The following is a 20,921-nucleotide window of genomic DNA, read 5'->3' on the forward strand; positions in this document are numbered from 1 at the left end:
AGATATTTGTGACCTTCGGTTTATGGCTTTTCTATGCCTTATATATGATAGCAGTGGAAGGGAGAGAAAAGTAGCCAAGGAGTGTCCCACAAAGACCTTTCTCTCCACATACCTTGGGATGGGTGGAGGAGTTTCTTTCATACTTGAGCTGGGGAGTGTACGTTTCTATCCTATGAGCTGTTTCTTTTTGCAGATGTACTAGGGTTCAACAAACTACAGAAAATCAATGTTACCACTCACCAAGGTATGTAAGTTACAAATCTCAAGAGGCTCCTTTCGCCTTTTTCCATGTGTTTTTATTTTTAATGCATAGCGGGAATTGCCTAGTCCCAGAGAAGGACTCTCACCTACCATAAACCAGTCAGTGCCTGACTGATCCCATTGACGTCAAAAGCATTTCCTGCATGTACTTCAGCACTATATGTATTGGCCTGAACAGTGTAGAGGAGGCAGAACCAGAGTAAAATGTCTTAGCCAAGTTAAATGGTGCTGTGCTTCTCCCACCTCCATGCGCCCATTCAGTAAGCTGCTTGGCACTCTCAGCATTTAAACTTGGGACAATGAATTTTCCAGTCAACTTTGCAAGGATTTGAGTGTGTGGTTCTAGGGCTGTCCCCCATGCCCAGACCACACGCCTGTGCCTTCTGGTGTTTATACCCCCTAGTCACTGGTAAGACTCATGGGCTGCGCCTGCACGAGAGGGAGAGTCTACACCCTTAACACATTCTGTCAACAAAGTCTCGACAGAACTCTGCGTTTTCCTCAACAGTATTATCCCTCAAAAGTGTGAGGCATAACAAACTCTGGACAGAGCACTGTTAACAAAAGTGCAGTGTAGCCCCTTCTGTTGACTGGGGCAGCTCTGCTTGGAAGTGTCTTATTAAATGAATGCTTGGCAGCCAGGCCCTGGTACAGTGTTAGATGGATGAGCACCTCGGGATTAATTTAGGACTCTCCCCTATAGTCTCTCTGCTGAAATATCTATTCTAACCTACCAGCCGCAGCTCCTGGGCTCGTTAGCTCTTGCTCATTGCAGCGGTTGCTGGAGTGCTTCCTCTGCTTTGTGGAAAGGGAAGAGACTCTCCCCTTTCTTACACCTCCCTGCTTGGGGCTTCTCCACCCAGGGAAGTGATTCCAGAATAAGATGGGATGTGAATTTTACATGCTAGAGCTGTTGTGGAGCTATTCTGTTACAGTCTGTTCGTGTAAACATGTCCTCGTGGGGGGTGAGTGGAACTCTGGTTTCTCTTCAGCCTGTGCAAATCATCTTTCTGTCCTTGCCAAATGCCGTAACTGGCTACATCCTCCCTGGGCTGTGAGGGTTGCTGGTGCTGGAATTGGTTGGCAGCTGTGTGAATCAGATGTTAAAAGCCTTTGCTCACACTGGCCGTGTCTACACTAGCCCCAAACTTCGAAATGGCCATGTGAATGGCCATTTCGAAGTTTACTAATGAAGCGCTGAAATACATATTCAGCACCTCATTAGCATGTGGGCAGCCGCGGCACTTCGAAATTGATGCGGCTCGCCGCCGCGTGGCTCATCTCAATGGGGCTCCTTTTCGAAAGGACCCCACCTACTTCAAAGTCCCCTTATTCCCATCTGCTCACAGGAATAAGGGGACTTCGAAGTAGGTGGGGTCCTTTCAAAAAGGAGCCCCGTCGGGGCGAGCCACATCAATTTCGAAGTGCCGCAGCCGCCCGCATGCTAATGAGGCGCTGAATATGTATTTCAGCGCTTGATTAGTAAACGGCCATTTTGAAGTTTGGGGCTGGTGTAGACATAGCCACTAGGAAATAAGTGCCACAGCGTGCCTTGGGGGCTGAACAGGGGCACATGGGGCACTAGAAGCATTTACGCAGCGTGGCTGCCGTGTAAATTTGCTGGTTGAACCCAGACCCCTCTCTTGCTTTGCCAGGCCACTGTGTAGATTTACCAGACACTGGACTGTGCCAGGAGAGCATACCCCGCTGGTACTACAACCCATTTGCTGAGAAATGCGACCGATTCACCTACGGGGGCTGCGAGGGTAACAAAAATAACTTTGAGGAGGAAGAAGAGTGTCTGCAATCCTGTGCAGGCATCACAAGTAAGCAGGGGACCTGTGGGGTGAGCAAGCCGGCATCTCTACCACTGCGAAATCCTCCAGGCTAAGTTGCCTGGCTCCAAATAAGCCAAAGCTCTGCAGAACATGGGTGGGACTCTTGCTCTCTGACCCTGGCATCTGCCTACACAACACCTTGTTCTGTCAGATTGTTTACACAAGGCACCCGAAAATAACACTGCAGTAAACCTACCCCTGACAACCTACTTTTCTTGAGCTCCACTCCTGCTGTGAACTGGAAGAGCCTTTGGGGTACTGAAGAGTGAGGCATTGATTCTCGGTTGACTAGCCCAGAAAGAACTCCAGTAGCTCTTGACATTGGAATGAAATGGCCCAGTTGGGCAGCCCTGGGTATCTCCAGAGCCTATAGGCCCTCCCTGTAGCAACTGTTAGTAGGAATGGTGTCCCTCCCCTCTGTTTGTCAGAGGCTGGAAACGGATGGCAGGGGAGACATCACTTTGACTGGCTGTTCTGTACACTCCCTCGGGGGCACTGGCCTCTGTTGGGAGACAGGGACCTGAGTTAGGTGGACCTTTGGTCTGACCCGGTATGGCCGTTCTTATCTGTACTCAGACACGCACCTCGAGGGTAGCTTTACAGAATCTACTCCAGACTGTATCTTGTCAGAGTTGCTGGGGGAGCGGTGCCCCAAAGAAGGCGTTTCACTAACCTGTGTCTGTGAGGAAGCAGCTTCCCTCGGAGAGACTCTGGTTCTGCTGTTTCTCTGAAGTACTGGGTGCATCCATACCACCCTTCACGGGCCTGCTCCAAGAGTACGTTTCCCTGCCAGGGAGGCTGTCAGAAGGACTCTCTCCCCTCCCTCCACATATCTATTGAGACAGAAGTAAAGAACGAGTTTGAAAAAATGGGCAGTAATACCCTGGCTGGGTTGCAGGGGTGTGGAAGGGGTTACTGTGGTGGCTAATTCCAGGCGTGCAGTTTAACTCCAGCATGAAACTGTCCTGGAAGGCCAGGGTCTCACCCCATTGATCCAAGCTCTCTCATGGGATCGTGTTCTTGTTTTGGCCCTGTGCAGAGGCGGATGTCATTGGCCAGCGGTGGGGAGCACGTGAAGCTGCCACAGCCAGCTTGAGTAAGTAATAATTCTACTCAAGTGACATGTTTGTTGTGAACGCTCCGTCCCTCTCTCATGGAATGTATGGCACTTCCTTCTCGGGGAGGGGGGGGAGAGAAAGAGGCGCAAGGCATCTAACTTAGGAACTGGTGTGGTCTGTGGGGGACTGCTTCTCTTCTCTCACACCTGTGAGACTTGGTTGACCTACATAGTTGCTCCTAATTCACCTCAGTACAAGTGAGAAGAGACTTGAGCCCTAATTACTGTAGGCCTGAAAGAGCAGCGGGGAAGTCTTTCTGCGCTCCAGGCCAGGCTGGCGTGTCGCACTGGAAGCCTGGTAGCTGGTGACAGGTGGGTATTGGGGGTGGAATCAGGCCTGCCAATGGGGGGCAAAGAGGGCAGTTGCCCCTGCCGGACATTCCAAAGGGGACTAGAGCTCTGGCTGTTGCCATGGCTGACCCTCCGGGCCCCTTTGAAACACTGCAAAGCGCCTCAGAGCATGGGGAGAAGCAGGGCTGACTGCCCCAAGCATCACTTCTTCCACCCTTGGCCCTGCCCCTTCCAGGGGGCAGAGAGCCAGGCCCCCCTCCCACCTTGCCCCTACGGCTAGGGTTATGTTTAATGATGCTAAAAATCTTGGCTGCAGTGTAATGGGGCTGAAGTTTATGATCTTAAACCTACAAGCCTCGTATTTTAACGTGACTTGCCCATTGATCCCGAACCTGTGCTGAGAGTTTCTCCCAGAGCAAACTGCTCCTAAAATGATTCTTCTCCCTTCCCGGAGGTCCCAAGGCTGAACGTTCCTCTCAGATGTGCCCTGCTCCTCAGAGTGGCCACAATAAGTGACCTCAGTGCTTGTTACGTTAACCTCACTGGAGAGTGATGCACAGAACAGCTGTAGCTTGGGCAGTAGCACAATGAGTCTCCCCGTGCTCCTCTACTACTCTTCCCTTCCTTATCTGGAATAAGGAATTACCCCTAAGTAGTTCCTTTTCTAGGCCCAGTCATTCCTTGGCCTCCCTGAAGAGAGACTCCTCTTGGTGTCTGGGGAGAGAGTTGGGTGTTTAAAATGAATGCCCCCATTTCCAAGTAGCTGAACAGCCTTTAGGCGGGAACAGGTTTGAGAGCTGATTCAGGTGGAACTTGAACCATGACCTGGAAGTGAAAGGCTCTGTATGCTCTTACCAGTCCCTTATAAGTCATGCTTCTGCTTCACCTTCACTCGCCCAGGGGCTAAACATCGCACTGTCCGGTCAGTCCTGTTGAACTCTGATACAGTCTCCTTCTGGGGACCCAGCTCTGTACCTCTTGCCTTTTTCTGCCTGTTAGTGCCCCAGCCTTAGTGGTGCTTGTAACTGTGTGTCCCCTCTCCCCCCCCGCCTCCTTACAGGTGCTTTCGAGGTGGCTATTGCAGTGCTCCTTTGTATCTGCATAATGATAGTCCTGCTCATCATTGGCTACTACTTCCTGAAGAACAGAAAGAAGAACAGCCGGAGACGCCAGCCCACCACTGCTACCAACTCAACCCTCTCCACCACAGAGGACACCGAGCACCTGGTTTACAACAGTACAACCAAACCCATCTGAGCCCAAAATCAGCTCGGACACAGTTCCATGTACTGCTTGCCTTAGAAAGAAAGGCCTAGGCCTGAAGAACTCTTCGCTTCCTTTTCTGTTAGCGGATGCGTGGCAGTTGGCACTAGCCATGTCCCTCACGCTTATGGCGTCTTTTGAAGCTGAAGGTATAGGGAAGGATTTTAGTTTACCCTTTAACTTTTTCCTCTTCCCCATCTCAGGCCATCCAGACACAGCTCTGAATGTTTCTGTGCCTTCTGTCTTAGCTGGAAGGATCTGCTGTATCTGCTGAAGAGGCTGTTTGTTTTTAACTTTTGTGTGGCATTAATTTTTGACACCGGCATGCCAGATCCAGTTATTTCATTTTCCTACAATACATACACCTGCCCACTTCAGGTGTAGCCACGCATCTCTTCACATGCACCCTACCCCCATACCACCAGCCCTAGGTGGTCATGTCCCAGTGGCAGACTGGGGGGTCTGACTGATAGCTTTCCAGGCTTACATGACTAGCTCAGTCAGTGCTGTGAACTGTTTGCCAGTCTTTCAAATGATCTCTCTTCCTATGACAGGAAAGAGAGGAGTGTCTATGTTTTCACTGCTGTTTTTGAGTTTTGAACAGATCTTACAGAAATGAGCAGCTAATGTCTTACCAGAAGATCTGCAGTAAGAGTTTTATGTCCATTCTTCCATATCTTTCCCTCCTTTCCTTAAAGGTTGCCCCATGTCTGTTTCTCAGGACTACAGTCTAATCTCTGAATGCTCTTTGCAAACTTGTATGCTTATTCAAAGTGAGTGGAGGAACCAGTCCCTAGTTTTCTGGGAGCAAATAGAAGGAGTGGCCTTGTCACCATGGCTGGTTCAGCCTTGCCTCAGTTCTACTGAACTACTTCCTCCTGTTGGCTGCTCGTGGTAAGTGCCACCACAGGGTAGAGACCAGTCAGCATAGCTTGCGAACAAGATTTTGCGCAGGCAGAAAGCCCCTGATTAGCTTGGAGGAAGAGGTTGCACGGAGAAATGAGTAGCTTCCCACCCATGCTCCAAAGATCGGTAGCGGTGAAACTGAGGGAGGAGGGTGGGCAAGTGTGCTGGTGCTTTGTCTCAAACCACAGAGGACAGCGGTCCTAGCTCTGGTGAACCTGCTCATGTGCCTCTGGATTTGCGCAGATGATGGCCTGGCCCTGCCATTGGGGTGGGCTACCTGGAGCAGCCCAATATGGCTGGCTTGTAACTTTTGTTGTGAATGGTCCTTTATTTAATATTTTGAGGCTGACAACCAAATGTAATGCTAAAGTGGTCCACTGGTGATCAATGTACCTGAGAGATCCCCAATTCGGGCCATGCAAAGCAAAGTGAAGGTCCCTCGCTTTCTTCCCTGCGCCACTTTTTTCTCCTCTCCCTATTTTGACTGGAACAAGATGACTCCAGCTGTTAGCAGTGAAGCCAGCATCACCTGGAGGAGGCTCTGAGAACTTACCCAGACACTAGTCCCCTGTACTCTCTCACATTCTTGTTGAGATGCTGACTACGAAGTCCCAGCCTTTGGCAGAGACTAAGCCCTTTACTTTCCACTTGGCTGCTGCACATGAGCGATGGGGCCTGTCACCTCAGCCGTGCTCCGCTGACCCAATGGTCCAGGCTAGCGTTGCTTTTAGAACAGAACACAACTCTGCTTTTCCAGTTGAGTGAGGAGTTGTCCTATGTGAAATGCTTTTGAAGCGTCATTGGTTCATACTGGGATTGTAGCCTGTACTCCCCGTGTCTGCTGCTTTGGAAATAGCTGCTATGGAGTGATCACCTGGATCGTTTTCTCTTATGAATTGTAAAAATGTTTAAATGTATGTACAGAGGTTTGTTTTGTTTTTGTTTTTTTTTTTTAAAGTTTGCACGCAAGTGTGTGGGACCCATACCCAGAAGGCTGTGGCTGTGGTGGGCTGGCACTGGAGGAGGTCCTGGGGAAGGCCATGAAGTGCAGTGACGCTAAGAGCCCTCAGGTGTGAGTCCAACAGGGCTGACTAACAATGAGGAGGGGGGAGGGAACATGAATGTCCCCAAGCTGCTGATGCTCTAATTGGAGATTTGATACCTGCACTTGCCCCTTGAAGGGACGTACAAAGTGCCTGGAGACACCTCCTGAGTGTGTGTCTGCCGTTTCCAGGCTCTTACGTTCTCTAGTCTGCCTTGTATCATCCCCGCCACCCCACAGTTCCAGCCCCTTTTCCACCCTCCCCCATGCCTATGTAAGAATCCTTGTTTCTTGATTTTTTTTGCTCCCGCTGTTAAATGCAGGTTTTAATAAAAGTTGTTTGTTTCTGTCTGGCTTGAGAGACGTGTCTAAGGAACGTTGTCCCCTATGTCCATGAGGTGTCTTCCCCCAGCACCAGCATCCCTGCTCAGGCTGTAGTGGCTCTGTGGTATCTGTTTGGCAGGAGGGGAATGAGGTTACACTGTTAGGGCAGGGTGTGGGGAAGTTCAGTGCAAAATGCTGTACTGCCGAACGCAGCAGAAATGCTTGATTTACATAGACAGCGACTATGGTATGGTTCCCGGCTATTCTGGGAACGAGATTTGCTCCCCTTGTGTGTTCATGGGAAGCAAGGAAGGGCGTAGCCTGCAGCTGGTTTTCCAGCTAGTCAGACCAGTTTTGCGTCTTTGAAACCAAACACAAGTAGGCTCTTTCCCATGCGTAGTTCTGCCTGGATCTGCTGATCAGTCCGTTGCTGATACGGACATCTTGCTTATCCAGAATGGATGCGTGTAAAAACCAGGATAACCCTCCCCCACCTTCTCATACTCTGATCTCCTTAGTTTCTAAAGGTCCAGTATCTCCACAGACAGAAAATGGTGTTTTGCATGGCACAGCTCAGTGCACTACACCAATTACCAGACGTTTCCTGCTTAGTCTGTGCCAATTCAAGAGCTCTGCGTAAGCACAAAACTTGTGGCTCTTACCAACAGATACTACCTCACTCACCTCATCTCTCCAATTCTTCTTTTGTTTTAGTTACAGCCTGTTCTGCCTAGTGATCCTCTCCTGGTCCCCTCTGTCCTACCACAGCCTCCATTATGCAGCTGTTGTTTTCGGGGGGGCCACACATCGCAAATTATGCAGCACTGTACAAGTAGATGTTTTCACTCACAGGCCAAAGTGCTGGCTTTCTTAGCAGGGTTTGCTTGCTCATCTCGTGCCAATGGCTGGGTTCTGCCTCCCAGGACTGCCTGTCACAGGCCCTGGGTGACGACCTGTCCTTTCCTACAGACAACTGCCTGACCGCAGGAGAATTCTCACTAGCAATCACGTGCCACACTACAGCAATACTAATCCTGGAACTTTTCCTTGCAACAAACCCCATTGCCAACTCTGTCCCCATATTTACACTGCAGATGCCATCACTGGACCTATCCATGTAAGTTACATGATCAGAGGCTCCACTAATGTGATACGTTGTCATGTGCCAGAAATGCCCCTCTATGTCTATTGGACAAACTGGGGAAATTACTTCTCCAAAGACTGAATGGACACAAATCAGACACTGGGAATCTGAAGACAAATCTGTCAAGTATCAGAGAGGTGGCCGAGGTAGCAGAAGTCTGTATCTTCAAAAAGAGTCCTGGGGCACCGTATAAACTAACAAGATATTTTGGAGCATAAGCTTTTGTGGGCAAAGACCCACTTCGTCAGATGCAAACTGTCAGTGAGCGTTTCAGTCTAGCAGGTCACAGTATTCAAAGCTGAACAGTCTGCATTCTAAAAGAGACTTCAACACCAGATGACAAAGGGAGACCTCTGAATTGGAGTTCATTCTCAATTGCAGAGAGGTAGCTGAGTTAGGCTGTATCTTCAAAAACAGTAAGAAGTCCTGTGGCACCTTATAGACTAGCAGATATTTTAGAGCATAGGCTTTTGTGGGCAAAGACCCACTTTGTCAAATGCATCCCATGCAGTGGGTCTTTGCCCACAAAAGCTTACGCTCCAAATTGTTAGTCTATGAGGTGCCACAGGACTTCTTATGCATTACAATGACAGTTTCCCCACCTTTGATATTCATAATGATCCCGGCAGCCCACTCAACTGAATAGACACTTTCAGAAACTGTTTTTCTTCTTCCTTCCCTTCTGTCAGTTTTTTCTACCTTTCTGTTAAATTCTCTTCAGATCCGTTATCATTTAACAGAATTTTCCAGATCTGAAGAAGGGGGTCTGTCCTATGAAAGCTCACCGCACAATAAATTATATTGTTAAAGTGCTGCAGGACTGCTTTTTCACTTAGTATCTTCACCAAACAAAACAACACAGCTACCTCTCTGTGCCTGTCTTCTAGTTCCTTTGTCATTTAGGAGCTAGAGCTGTGCCAGGAGGGTAGCTGGAATCCGCCCAGGAGAATGCTCTCTTACGCTCCTTGAATTCCTTTCATCTAGGAGAAACTGACGCTTTTTATTCCTCTCCCCCTTGAGATTCATGTTTTAATAAGAGAAGGGGCAGCACAACACAATTGTGGCAATCTAAAGCCACCTAGCTGTGTGGGGGAGGCCTGGTGGTTTACCAGTAATAGCGAGCCTTAAGTGCCTGTTTTGGATGATGGAGGCAGAAATATGTCATGGGTGAATGCTGACCTAGGCAGTGGGCAAGTCAGTTTGAGAGACCTGTAGACTGGGGATAACAACATGTACCTGCCCCATTGTGGTTACTAGTTAATGGCTGGAAAGGACTTCAGGAGTGTTGTAATTCAGCACAGTGTGCAGTGTCCCTTGCAGGGTGCAGACCCCTGGCTCATTTGAACACGGTTGCCTTGTGAGGGTTAATTTGCCAACTGCACAGACACCAGCAGGAGCGGCAGGACTGGCCTTTTCCAGCAGCAGGAGGTAAGAGGAAGGCTGAACTAGTGGTTAAGGCGCTAGCCTGGGACTTGGGAGGCTCAAGTCTGTTTTACCATAGACTTCCTGTGTGTCTCTGGCAAGCCCCTGAGAAATACAGGCATTAAACACCAAGTGGTAGTCAGGAGAATAAGCTGAACTTTCTAGAACCCTCATGTTAAATACTTAAGTGGACCATCTTCTAACCTCTTAGTGAGAAGGACAAGCTTCTGAGCCACAATGAACTCTCTTGAAAACTTCTCTTTCCCATCACCAGGAGTTGATATCAGTAGAAGTTATGACCTTGCTCGCTCACTCACCTTCTCTCTTGTAACCTGGTACTGAGGCAGCCAGAACCACACCCCCTCTATAAAATGGGGCATCCACATTTTGGAAGGAGTCTCTCTATCCCTTCTCCAAAAGCTCAGGCCAGCCTTGTGGGAAGGTGTTGGAGATGGTTTTGTGGGAAGAAGGGCAGGTGGTCTGGAGGCCTGTCCCCAAATGCTAATGCAATCTCTGGCTTTGCCATGTCTTGCTGCTTGAGTGTGCGCTCTCCCTAGGCGGGTAATCTAGGCAACCTTTGCTTTATGAAGAGCGCTCAGGAGAAGCTGCCTTGTTCACAAAAAGGCCTGTTCTTGCAGTACAGCGGAGCTGCTACTTAAAGTACTTTAAATTTCCAGAGAAACAGTAATCTCACCACCACCACCCAGCCATGGGAGGTGCAGGGGGTTGCAGAAGGGGTGTGGGGAGGAGTTTGGGATGGCAGTCGTGGCTGGTTACCTGGTCGCTGCCCCATACTGCTCCTGTTCCCAGCCCAAGGGAGCTGTAGCTGGGGGTGCTGCATGCCGGCAAGAGTGGAGGTGATGTGACCCACTGCTGCTCCCTCTTCCTCCCCCAGGGACTGTGTGCTGCAGGGACCACACATACCCGTGCTGCATCCAGCTGGGGGCTAACAGGACACACTGGGAGCCCCACCAGGCACCTGACTCAGAGCAGGTTTCCTTCTACAGCATCCCCAGCCAGGATCTTTCACAGTGCACAGGCGCTTGCTGCTTCCAGCCAGCACACCATGGGGCCAGGAGGATAGGCAGCCAGTGTGAGTCCAGCTGAGAGCACATGCCTCCACCTGCAGCAGAGCCCCTGCAGTGCCCACCCCTTAATTACCGGTGCAGTGCCCTAGCCAATTTTCACCTCTGAGTCACACTCTAGTGGCTAATCCATTGTAAGGGCCTGTATTATAGGCAAGCAAAACAACTTGTCCATGGGACTCTTCATAAAGCAAAAGTTGCATCGATACGTCAGTCCCCTCATTGAGGCTGCAGGTTAAGTGGAGCCTTTCAGACTGCACTCACAGAAGTGCCTTCTTCAGATGCCTGGGAGCAAATCCTGTCTGTTTCCTGCCAGCTCTTAGGAAGTAGGGGGACCTGGGCCAGGGCCACAAATAATTATGATGCACTGAATTTTATAGAATATGCAAGAGAGTGAGTGAGCGGATCTCAGCACCTGCACTTCCCGTGGCTTTCAGCTGGTGCTGTGGGGGTTCAGCATGTGAAACCCAGCCCCCTGAGAGAGTTCAGAAATGGGCAGGAGCTGGTAATTAGCCCCGGCACAGGTTTCCAGGAGTGGCATTTGCAGGCCTCAGAAAATTGCTGTTCCCAGTTTGGCCATGTGGTGTCACCAGTGACATGTGCAGTTACTGTCTGTAAGGACAGTCTGCCTTGGGCATTTCTAGTATTTGCAGGAGTTGCTGAGCCTTGGTCTAAACTTGACGTGTAGATTGATTTACCTGCATTGCTCTGGCGTGTGGAAAACTCTCATCACTGAGCACCCCTAGTTAAGACAACCTAACCTGTGGGGTCCACCTCATTACTACCACCTAGGGAGCTAGATTATTCGCACATCCAAGGAAACCCACTCCTGCCAACACAGAAAGTGTCAGTCAGTGACAGGAATGTGAGTGGACATTCCTAGTGGTCAGAGCTGCCGTCAGCACCAAGGATCAAAACTGGGTTGCCTGGAGTGAGATAAGGTAGTGGGGGCATAGTTGGAAACAGTCAGGGCAAGAGATTTCACAGCCCTGGGCATTGGGCAAATGTTTTGAGCAGCCTCTGGAATTGCTGCTGCTGCTGGGCTTGGGAGTCAGTCTGCTGACTCTTCCTATCTCTCAGCAGCCTCTCTTTCCAAACCTTTGTGAAAATTCCTCTTCAGTAAAACGCAGACTTTCAGGTCATTAACAGAATGGCCCACTCCATTAACGTGCAGACTGACAGGTTTGCAAATCAGGAGTGTTTTTATGTCTGTTTTATGCCCATTGATTCTTTGTCTAAGAGAGTTTGAAGTCTGTCCAATATACAAAGCATCTGGGCATTGTTGGAACATGATGGCATATGTGATGTTAGCTGAGGAACATGAGAATGTCCCTGTGATTCTGTGAAGACCCTGGTTAGGTCCGGTGATGGTATCTCCAGAATAGATATGTGGACAAAATTGGCAACGGGCCTTGTTGCAAAGAAAAGTTCTAGGACTGGTGTTCCTGCGGTATAGACTGTGAAGAGGAATTTTCACAGCCCTTTGGAAAGGGAGGCTGCTGAACTCTTTTTTTATATTCAAATTCGACACATTAACAAGTGATTTGAACCAGGATGGGAATTTTCTAGCTTATTATAGGGGCTCTTTTGCATACTTGGCTTTATCTAATTCTTGACTCCCCCTCTACCCCTGGCCTCCTGCCCCGCTGCTCTCTGATTTGCTCACCTTGATAATATTTTTCTGATTTGTTAACCTTGATTACTATTTTTGGTTCTCTGTGACTAAATATTGAGTCTTTTCTGGTATGGCTATGATCTGAAGAAGTGGGTCTGTCCCACGAAAGCTCATCACCTAATACATTATTTTGTTAGTCTTTAAAGTGCTACTGGACTGCTTTCTCACATACTTTGTATATCTCATCAAAACATGTTACTTTTTAGGCAGATTTGCACCTATTCAGACTGAGCTGTGTTAATACTGCTGGAGAAACAGAGCAGCATCTTAAGGAATCTTCTCTGCTCAGTTGCAACCTGTTGATGCTCAGTTTGGTTCTGGAAAGGTAAATGTAGTCTGGGAATATTTGTGAGTTGGCTTCCAGGCCTTGCCAGCTAATGAAGGCCTATATGCGCTGCAGGTTGAGACTGTCATCGTTTCTCTAACAGCAACGAAGGGTCCTGTGGCACCTTACAGACTAACAGAAAAGTTTTGAGCATGAGCTTTCATGAGCACAGACTCACTTCATCAGATGCATCTGATGAAGTGAGTCTGTGCTCACAAAAGCTGATGCTCAAAACTTTTCTGTTAGTCTATAAGGTGCCACAGGACCCTTCGTTGCTGTTACAGATCCAAACTAACACGGCTACCCCTCTGATACTTGACATCATTTCTCTAGGCACAATCAAGGCACCAGTTGATTTTTTTAAGTGTATTTTGTGTAACAGGGTTTTATAAATATGATGTGACTACCCTGCTGGAGTGAGGGAAATTTGTCTGTCAGTTCAATTCAATTTTGGACTTCCCAACCCTGCTCCATTAGTGGACTTCATTCAGCCCTTCCCTAGAAGCATTGTGTCTTCTAGGAATGAGAGGAATTGCAACTTCTTGCTCATGGTGCTCCACCAGAGCAGTTTAACCCTGCCCTGGAGGGGTTACTCTGCTGGGAGTAAGTGAGAAGTCCCACTTGTGTGGGGTGGGGAAGTGAGTTAAGTCACAGTTTGCCTGAGGAGGGACACCTGGTCAAGAATCATGAGCTCACACAAATAAAATCAGGTCCGTCTGGGTTCCCTATGGCACAATGGCTATGTAAATATACCGGCAAACCACCCTGTGACAATGGGATGGCTTCACCTTGACAAGGTGGGATATGAGAAACACAAAGTGGGCCAGGTAATGTCTTTTACTGTACCAGCTTCCGCCGGTGAGAGAGACAAACTTTTGATAAAAGATACTACCCCATTCAGCTTCTCTTTCTAGTATCTTAGGGCAGATGTGGCCGCAACACTGAACTAGGGGAAACAACCAGGTTGAACTGCTACTTTAAGATAATGGTAACTAGCTGTTCAGCCATCTCATGGTTTAAATGAGAAGTCATTTCAAGTTGGATGCCAGTTTACTAAAGCTGCAACTTGACCAGTACAATGGGAAAAATAGGTTTGCTCTCTTTTTGGTTCTTTGTAGGTCTGAAAGTTATTTATGCTTAAATTCTGCATATGTTTTTACTTTTAGAAAATTTTGGAGTGCAAAGACTCATTTTACCTATTGCTGAGGAAGGGCTCCTTGGATGATTCAGATTTGAGCTGAGATGTTTTTAGCTCTTGACTGAAGGGAAATAGGTCTTAAATCTGACACAGTGCAGTAGTTAAATGGGTGTCAACAGAAGCTGAGTTTCAAGCAGCTGAGTGCACGTGTGTGTGATGACATAACCCTGACAGTTTCCCAGAGAGTCTGACAGAATAGCGAAGCCCTGGATTCACCAGGAGAAAAGAACTGTAAGGTGTGATTTTTTCCAGGCCTTCTTTAGCCAATGTAGAGGAGCAGCAAAGGGCACAAGCCCAGCTTTGGCATTCATTTTTAAGGACCACCTGGAAACAAGCACAATAGAAAACCCCTTTGTTCTCAGTTCTGAGGAAGAAGATGGACAGGATCACAGAATCAGAGTCATAGGCCTGGAAGGGACCTCAGCTGGTCATTCAGTCCAACCCCCTGCTTCGAGCAGGATCAACCCACACTAAGTCATCCCAGCCAGGACCTTGTCAAGCTGGGACTTAAAACCCTTGAGGGATGGAGAATCCACCTCCTCCCTAGGCAATGCATTCCAATGCTTCACCACCCTCCTGATGAAGCAGTTTTTCCTAATATCTAACCTACACCTTTCCCTCTTCAACTTCAGACCATTACTCCTTGTTCTGCCATCTGACACCACTGAGAACAGTTTCTCACCCTCCTCTTTAGAGCTCCCTTTCAGGAAGTTGAAGGCTGCTATGAAATCACCCCTACATCTTCTCTTCTGTAAACTAAGCAAGCCCAAATCCCTCAGCCTATCATAGGTCATGTGCTCCAGCCCCCTAATCATTTTTGTTGCCCTCCACTGAACCTGGTCCAGCATATCCACATCATTTTGTGAGTTCTCTTATCTCAGCAATAAGTATGTCTGCACTGCTATGTAAGCCCAAGGTTAGTAGAACTCAAGGCAGCAGACACTGGGGTTGTTAGTCCAGCACTTAAGCATTTACACTCATTTGTAACCTCAGGTTAGGAGTTGCTGAATTCTGGGTCCCACCCAATAACATTAGTACCTATACTGCATGAAGTGGGCCTGATTCCAAGCACCCATCTCCCAGGCTTCCTGGATGGCACCCTCTCAAAATGTGTCTGCTCTAGCCAGTTCAGTGTGGAAAAAATTGAGTGTCCACCAAATGTGACTGTACAGAGGACAATGAAAGTCAGCCGGGGGGATGGTGGAATATTTTAAGCAGACTTCCAGTGCCTAAGTCCAGTGGGGCTGTGTCTACATGGCAAAACAATAGAGGGCTTTCTTGAGTCCTAGCAACCAGCTTCTCTCAGGTGTGGGCTTTCCACCCCCCTGGGATCCTCAGCCTCTAGAGCCAAGACTTGGGTTAGAAAGATTTGCATGTAAATGGAAAGGGAAGGTTTGAGTCTGAGTTTGAACCCTGGGCTTACCCTGCAGTGTAGACATGCCCAATGTAGGATGGGGAGCTAATTTATTGGTAACTTTAAGGTGAGTTTCCTCTGTATTCTTCTTTAAGGGAAGCAAAACAACATCTAGTATGCGAAGATTCCTGATAATGTACAACAGACCCTTGAAATGCACAATTTTGAGTTGCACCTAACTCGCAGTAACAAGAGTCAAGTGCAAGTCAAAATCCTGCTTCCCTGCCCCACCCTTGCTCAACCTCCCCAGCACCATGCAGCCCAGGCTCAGCCCTCCTGCCCCACTCACCACCTGTGCATGGGCCCAGCTCACCCCCCCAGCGGGGGGGGCAGCTCCTCCCGGCTGCAACCAAGCCCTGGGGAAGTGACAGCTGTGGGCACTCCTGGGCCTCGTTCAAACCCTCCATGCATGGATCTGGTTCAACCTCCCCCTGCAGCCCTAACCCTAACCCCAGGCTTAAACCCCCTACCTCCTGTCCCCCGGCCCCAACCCACCACTAGGATTAACCCTCCCCAACTGCCCCCACCCAACCCCAGGACTTACCTTTCAAAAGCAGGTGCTCCTGCCGCTTCCCTGGCTGCAGAAGGTGCCCTCTGCTGGGGAAAAAAGCCCCTCCCCCCCAACTTATGCAAAATTTGCGTTATGTGAGGGTGCATGGGAACATACCCCTCACATAAATCAAGGGTCTATTTTGTATTCTAACAGCAAAGGCATCCACCACTGGAGCTAAAGAAGGATCTTTCTTAGTGGTGAGCAGCGTAGGGCTTATGACATAGTTATGTGTATCTGATGTCACTAGCCAATAGCTCAAGCAATGACTCATCAGATCCTGTTTTATTTTCAGCTGCGTTAACATGTAAAATGCACACTCGTGAGCCTGGGCGCCAGGTAGGGGACTCAGTTATTTGGACAAGCCCTCTTCAGGGTATGGTGCTGATTGGTCAGACACAGTACCTTCCTCCCCTTGTTTTGCTCTTCTCTTCTACCTCTGTGTAATGCAGTATTGAAGTGGGCAGAATAAAGTATGAATTTAAAATGTTCTTCCAGAATAAGCGTCATCACAGGGAACTACTCCGGTCTATTTCCCTGTGTAGACACCAAGCCTTTACTCCCCAGAGCAATGAGAGAATGCTTAGAAATACTAACTCCTGCTCCTCAGGAATTTGAGTGTCTCATATAATAGGAGTGGGTGGAGGGGGAGTGTTTTCCTTATGGGTATTAAAGTCCTTACTGGAAAGAAACTACAGTATTCTGCAGTACAGTATGACTATTGCAATGTGACCTGGATAAAGTATAGGAGTACCCTTTTACAAGGAAGGAGCTTGTTGACTCTAGGAATGCAGAATCAGTTAGCACCGTGCTCAGCCGATGCGACTACTCATGGTGTCAGACGCCACCAGGTGGCTGAGGAGCACCAGTCTAGAACATATCAGTGGACATCAGCAATACCGGTAGAGATGAGCTGGAGTACCAATGACTAGCCAAGTTGGTCAATTAACTGAAATACTTCCTTGCTGGGTTGTGACTAAGAAAATACAGTCTAGTTTATGTTCTCAGTTACTGAGGGGCAAGTTTCCCTCATTGCCATGTTTGGTTTCCACAAGCTACTCTTAATAAAACCTTTTGTCCGCAATGCTAATACTTACCTGTATCAGAATTTGAGAGACTGCAATTTATGTACTATATGTATTTTAGGACTTTGAAACCACTTTGTATTTTTTTAAGAATTTAAGCCCAATACCCAGATGGACACAAACTCATTCCTTAACCTATTAAATAGTTTTAACATCAGCGTTAAGAAAGTTGAATATGACTAGGGGTTTCCTTTGGCCATATTCCAGCCTTGATGTGACTGAAGCCCTTGTGAACCTCTGCCTGTGTCTAACGCTCAGAAATACCCTTGCCCGTTTCTGACTGCATCCGCAATGTGGTTTTCAGGAAGACCTCCCCTTGTTGCAGTTTTACCACCTTGTTGTCTAAATTGCTCTCAGCAGGTTTAGACAAGTGATCATTTTAAATACCAGCAGATATTGGACACTTGTGCTGTCTCCTTTCCCCCTTGAGTGGCTGGTGGAGCCACATCACTGCTCTAGAAACCACAGGGAGACTTTTCACAAATCTCTGTGTAGACAAGGTGTCTGTGTCTTTGTTCTCAGCTCCGGCACGCCCAAGGAGAACCCTGGCACTCTGGTCTGTTGAAAAGTGCCTGCAAACATTTCTGAAGAGAAACTTTTCTTCTGTTAGCCTGAGAACTGGAGTTTTCTGAACTCCCAAAACCTGAAATTCTGCTCTTTACAGCTTGTTGTGGTGTTTGTGCACACACTTCCAGCCAACCATTCATTACACCAATTCTACCCCTATGGGAAACTCCCCTCCCCACCCAGCAACTCCCGGCTCAGTGAAGAGCAGCACTGAAATTAGCATGCTAGAGCCTTTTATCTCTTCAGCATCAAGGAGCCACAGCCTCTCCTTCCATTCCATCCCCCTTATTGCGTCCTTCTATACACCTGAGGTTCTTATGCAGCCTACCTCACAATAGTGTCTGAGCACATCACCCTGTTTTATATATTTATCCTCACAAGACTACTGTGAACATAAGAACAGCCATACTGGGTCAGGCCATAGGTCCATCAAACCCAGTATCCTGTCTTCCAAAAATGGCCAGTGCCAGGTGCCCCAGAGGGAATGAACAAAACAGGTAATCATCAAGCGATCAATTCTCTGTCACCCACTTCCAACCTCTGGCAAACAGATGCTAGGAGCACTGTCTATGCCCATCCTGGCTAACAGCCATTGATGTACCTAACCTCCATGAATTTATCTAGTTCTTTTTTAAACTCTACTATTAACACATGGAGATACACATCTCATAGAGCTGGAAGGGACCTCAGGAGCTCATGGAGTCCAGTCTCCTGCCTTCTTGGCAGGACCAAGCACCATCCCTGACAGGTTTTCTCTTTTGTAATCTATTTGCTGCAGACCCCTTAATGGCCTCCTCAAGGACTGAGCTCATAACCTTAGGTTTAGCAGGCTAGTGCTCAAACAACTAAGCTATTCCTCCTCACAACCCCCTGCTCTTACTCTACCTTACTGATTCGGAACTGAGGCACAGAGAGCCTGAGCCAGCGATGGGCATCTGCGAAGGGTGAGCAGTCCACATGAAAGCCCTTCCTTCACCTAAGTGGGCTGCAGCGGCCTGTGGCCCTCTGGGGTTCCACAGGTGGTTCTGTGGCCTTGCTTTCTCCCTCTGCCTCTCGCGCATCAGAGCCCTGCCTTTCCCTGCCTCTCCACCATGCCCCCCAGCGCTTTTGGAGCACTGCAAATTACCTGATATTCTAAAATATCTGTTAGTCTAAAAGGAGCCACAGGACTTCTTGTTGTTTTTGAAGATTCAGACTAACATGGCTACCTCTCTGGTACTTGCAAATTACCTGATTAACACTCCATCCCTGTTCTGCTCCCCTCAGCCCAGAACTGGAACAGCCACAAACAGCTAATTTGCAGCAATCCTGCTCTGGAAGGGAGGAGGGAGGGTGAACCAAGCAAACCTCATGCTCTGAAAGTGCAGAGAAGGAAGGGAAGGAGCAAGGGAGTGAGGGGCACTGGTGTCCTGGTGTGGCAGAGACATGTGGGGGTGGAGAGGCAGCCAGGAGGTCCACAGGCTGCAGGTGGATCGCTGGACTAAGTCATAGAATTTAAAGCAAGAAGGAGCCATTAGAATCATTCTAGTCTGACCTCCAGTGTATCACAGGCCACTAACAACATCCACACTACCTGCCCAGTAATGCCAACACCAGAAATGAGACCTAGAGGAGACTAGACTATTATGTGCCACTGCCAGAGAGCAGGAGAGACTGAGGCACCAGTGATCACGGGCAGGGACATGCTTAAGTGAGACGTTTGCCTCAGTATGACGTGCATCTGTGTGCTGTACAGGGAGGCAAAACAACTCCAAGGTCACTGCCAGTCTGACCTGTAGGAAACTTCCTTCCCACCCCTGAGCGTGTGACACCAGCCAGCCAAGCAGCTGAGAGAGAGAATGCTTGGTACCACCTCAGGACCCTGGCCCTGTGTCCCATCTCCAGCCATGGTCATCTCCAATGCCTCAGAGGAAGGAGGAAAACAAAAACCAGAATATGCCTCTCAGGGAAGGGGGAAGGAATCCCACACTGACCCTGGACCGTGCTTGGCTGAAGCACCCACAGGAAATCTATACTGGTGAGAAAACTGAACCCCGGTCTCCCCAGTCCCAGGCTAAACCCCCTAGCCCGGGACCTCCTCTCCTTCCGTTCTCCAGGTGAGTGGTGATTTGCAAAGTATGTTAACTTATGTCAGCCTCTAGAGGTAGGTTACATGCTCTCTGGTGCCGCAGGTGGGGCTCGGGCCCCTGTGACTCTCTAGTTCTGACCTTCGCCCACAGTCCCGACACCCCGGACAACTTGGCCGAACAGCCGCTCTCAGCAATGCCCTTCCATTGCAGGGCTGGGCAGCCTCAGGGCCAAAGTCAGTAGCAAGGCCTTTCTCTCGCAGGGCCACAAGGCCTACTGGCTAGACTCAGTGAGCTGGGGTGCAGGTTCACTACCCTGGGTGGTGGTGGGGTAAGGATACCCAGCCCCAGCCCCTTCGCCAGTCCCCAACCAGGGCCCTGTCAGTTGGCAGGCTTGCCCACTCCCAGCTTGGCAGGGATCAGACCAAAACACACTGAGCTCTGTTTGATACAGCTGTTGCTCTCCACAAAATTCCCCTGGGGTACTTCCTACCCAGTTCTTGTGCTGTGCTCTTTGGCTATTTCTACACATGCCACTTCAAATAAAGGGCCCCAACTATGCTAATGAGGTGCATATGTAAATTCCTGGTGCCTCATTAGCATAAGGTCCCATGATTTGGAGTCCAGAAGACGCTCTTACGGACTCCAAAACGGCATGTAGAAGGGTGGCCCCGGGAGTGAGGGTGTCTTCTGGAAGGAAGTCCTCCTTCCGGAGGCCCCTTCTTCCCAAAAATTTTCAGGAAGAAGGGGCCTCCAGAAGGAGGACTTCCTTCCAGAGGACCTCCCCAGGGCCGCGCTTCTACATGCCGTTCTCTGAAAGTGGCATGTGTAGAAACAGCGTCTGTGTCTCTTCTCTTGGCAGTGTCCCAGGCAGGGGCATCCATGTCAGCTCCCCTTTGGCTGGCATCAGCATCCTGGCATACGAAGGGTTCCTCTTCAGAAATTTCTATTGCCCTTCCTCCTCTGTCAGTGGCCAGCCCAGATGGAGTTGCTGTACAGGCCTTTATACCTGGTCTCCAGCTGGAGCGTACCCAGCAGAGCTGAAGGGGTGGGGCCTTCTTGGCTAGATAAACAGGGTTAGCCCTTGCAGTCCCAGTCCACAGTTAGCACACTCCATCCGAGTCGGCACACTTTTGTAGCGTAGCCATGGCCTTCATATTGACAGGCTCAATGCATTCAAAGATCATGAGCCAGGCTCCAAAATCATGAGAGACTTCAAAAATATTACATTATGGATATTTTGGCTTTTCAAACTTTCCAGGCTGTATATTGAAGATGTCTCCTTCATCTGTGAACTTTGGACCCATCCTTTCTTCACTTTATTTTGTTAGTCTTTAAAGTGCTACTG

The 20,921-nt window shown here is 48.9% G+C and overlaps 1 protein-coding gene across 3 annotated transcripts in view; it reads left to right on the plus strand.

Annotated features, from left to right (window-relative positions):
* Positions 1–7,077, plus strand: part of SPINT1 (serine peptidase inhibitor, Kunitz type 1) — a 30,855-nt gene extending 23,778 nt beyond the window's left edge. For all 3 annotated transcript variants that reach the window (XM_074997002.1, XM_074997004.1, XM_074997003.1), the window contains exons 8-11: positions 194–244; positions 1,917–2,087; positions 3,139–3,195; positions 4,568–7,077. In XM_074997002.1, the coding sequence (XP_074853103.1) occupies positions 194–244; positions 1,917–2,087; positions 3,139–3,195; positions 4,568–4,764 (476 nt within the window). In that variant the 3' untranslated portion in view covers positions 4,765–7,077. The remainder of the gene's footprint in view (positions 1–193; positions 245–1,916; positions 2,088–3,138; positions 3,196–4,567) is intronic.
* The last annotated feature ends 13,844 nt before the right edge of the window (positions 7,078–20,921 follow it).

This window comes from Carettochelys insculpta, chromosome 6, assembly GCF_033958435.1.
Source record: "Carettochelys insculpta isolate YL-2023 chromosome 6, ASM3395843v1, whole genome shotgun sequence".
NCBI lineage: Eukaryota > Metazoa > Chordata > Testudines > Carettochelyidae > Carettochelys > Carettochelys insculpta.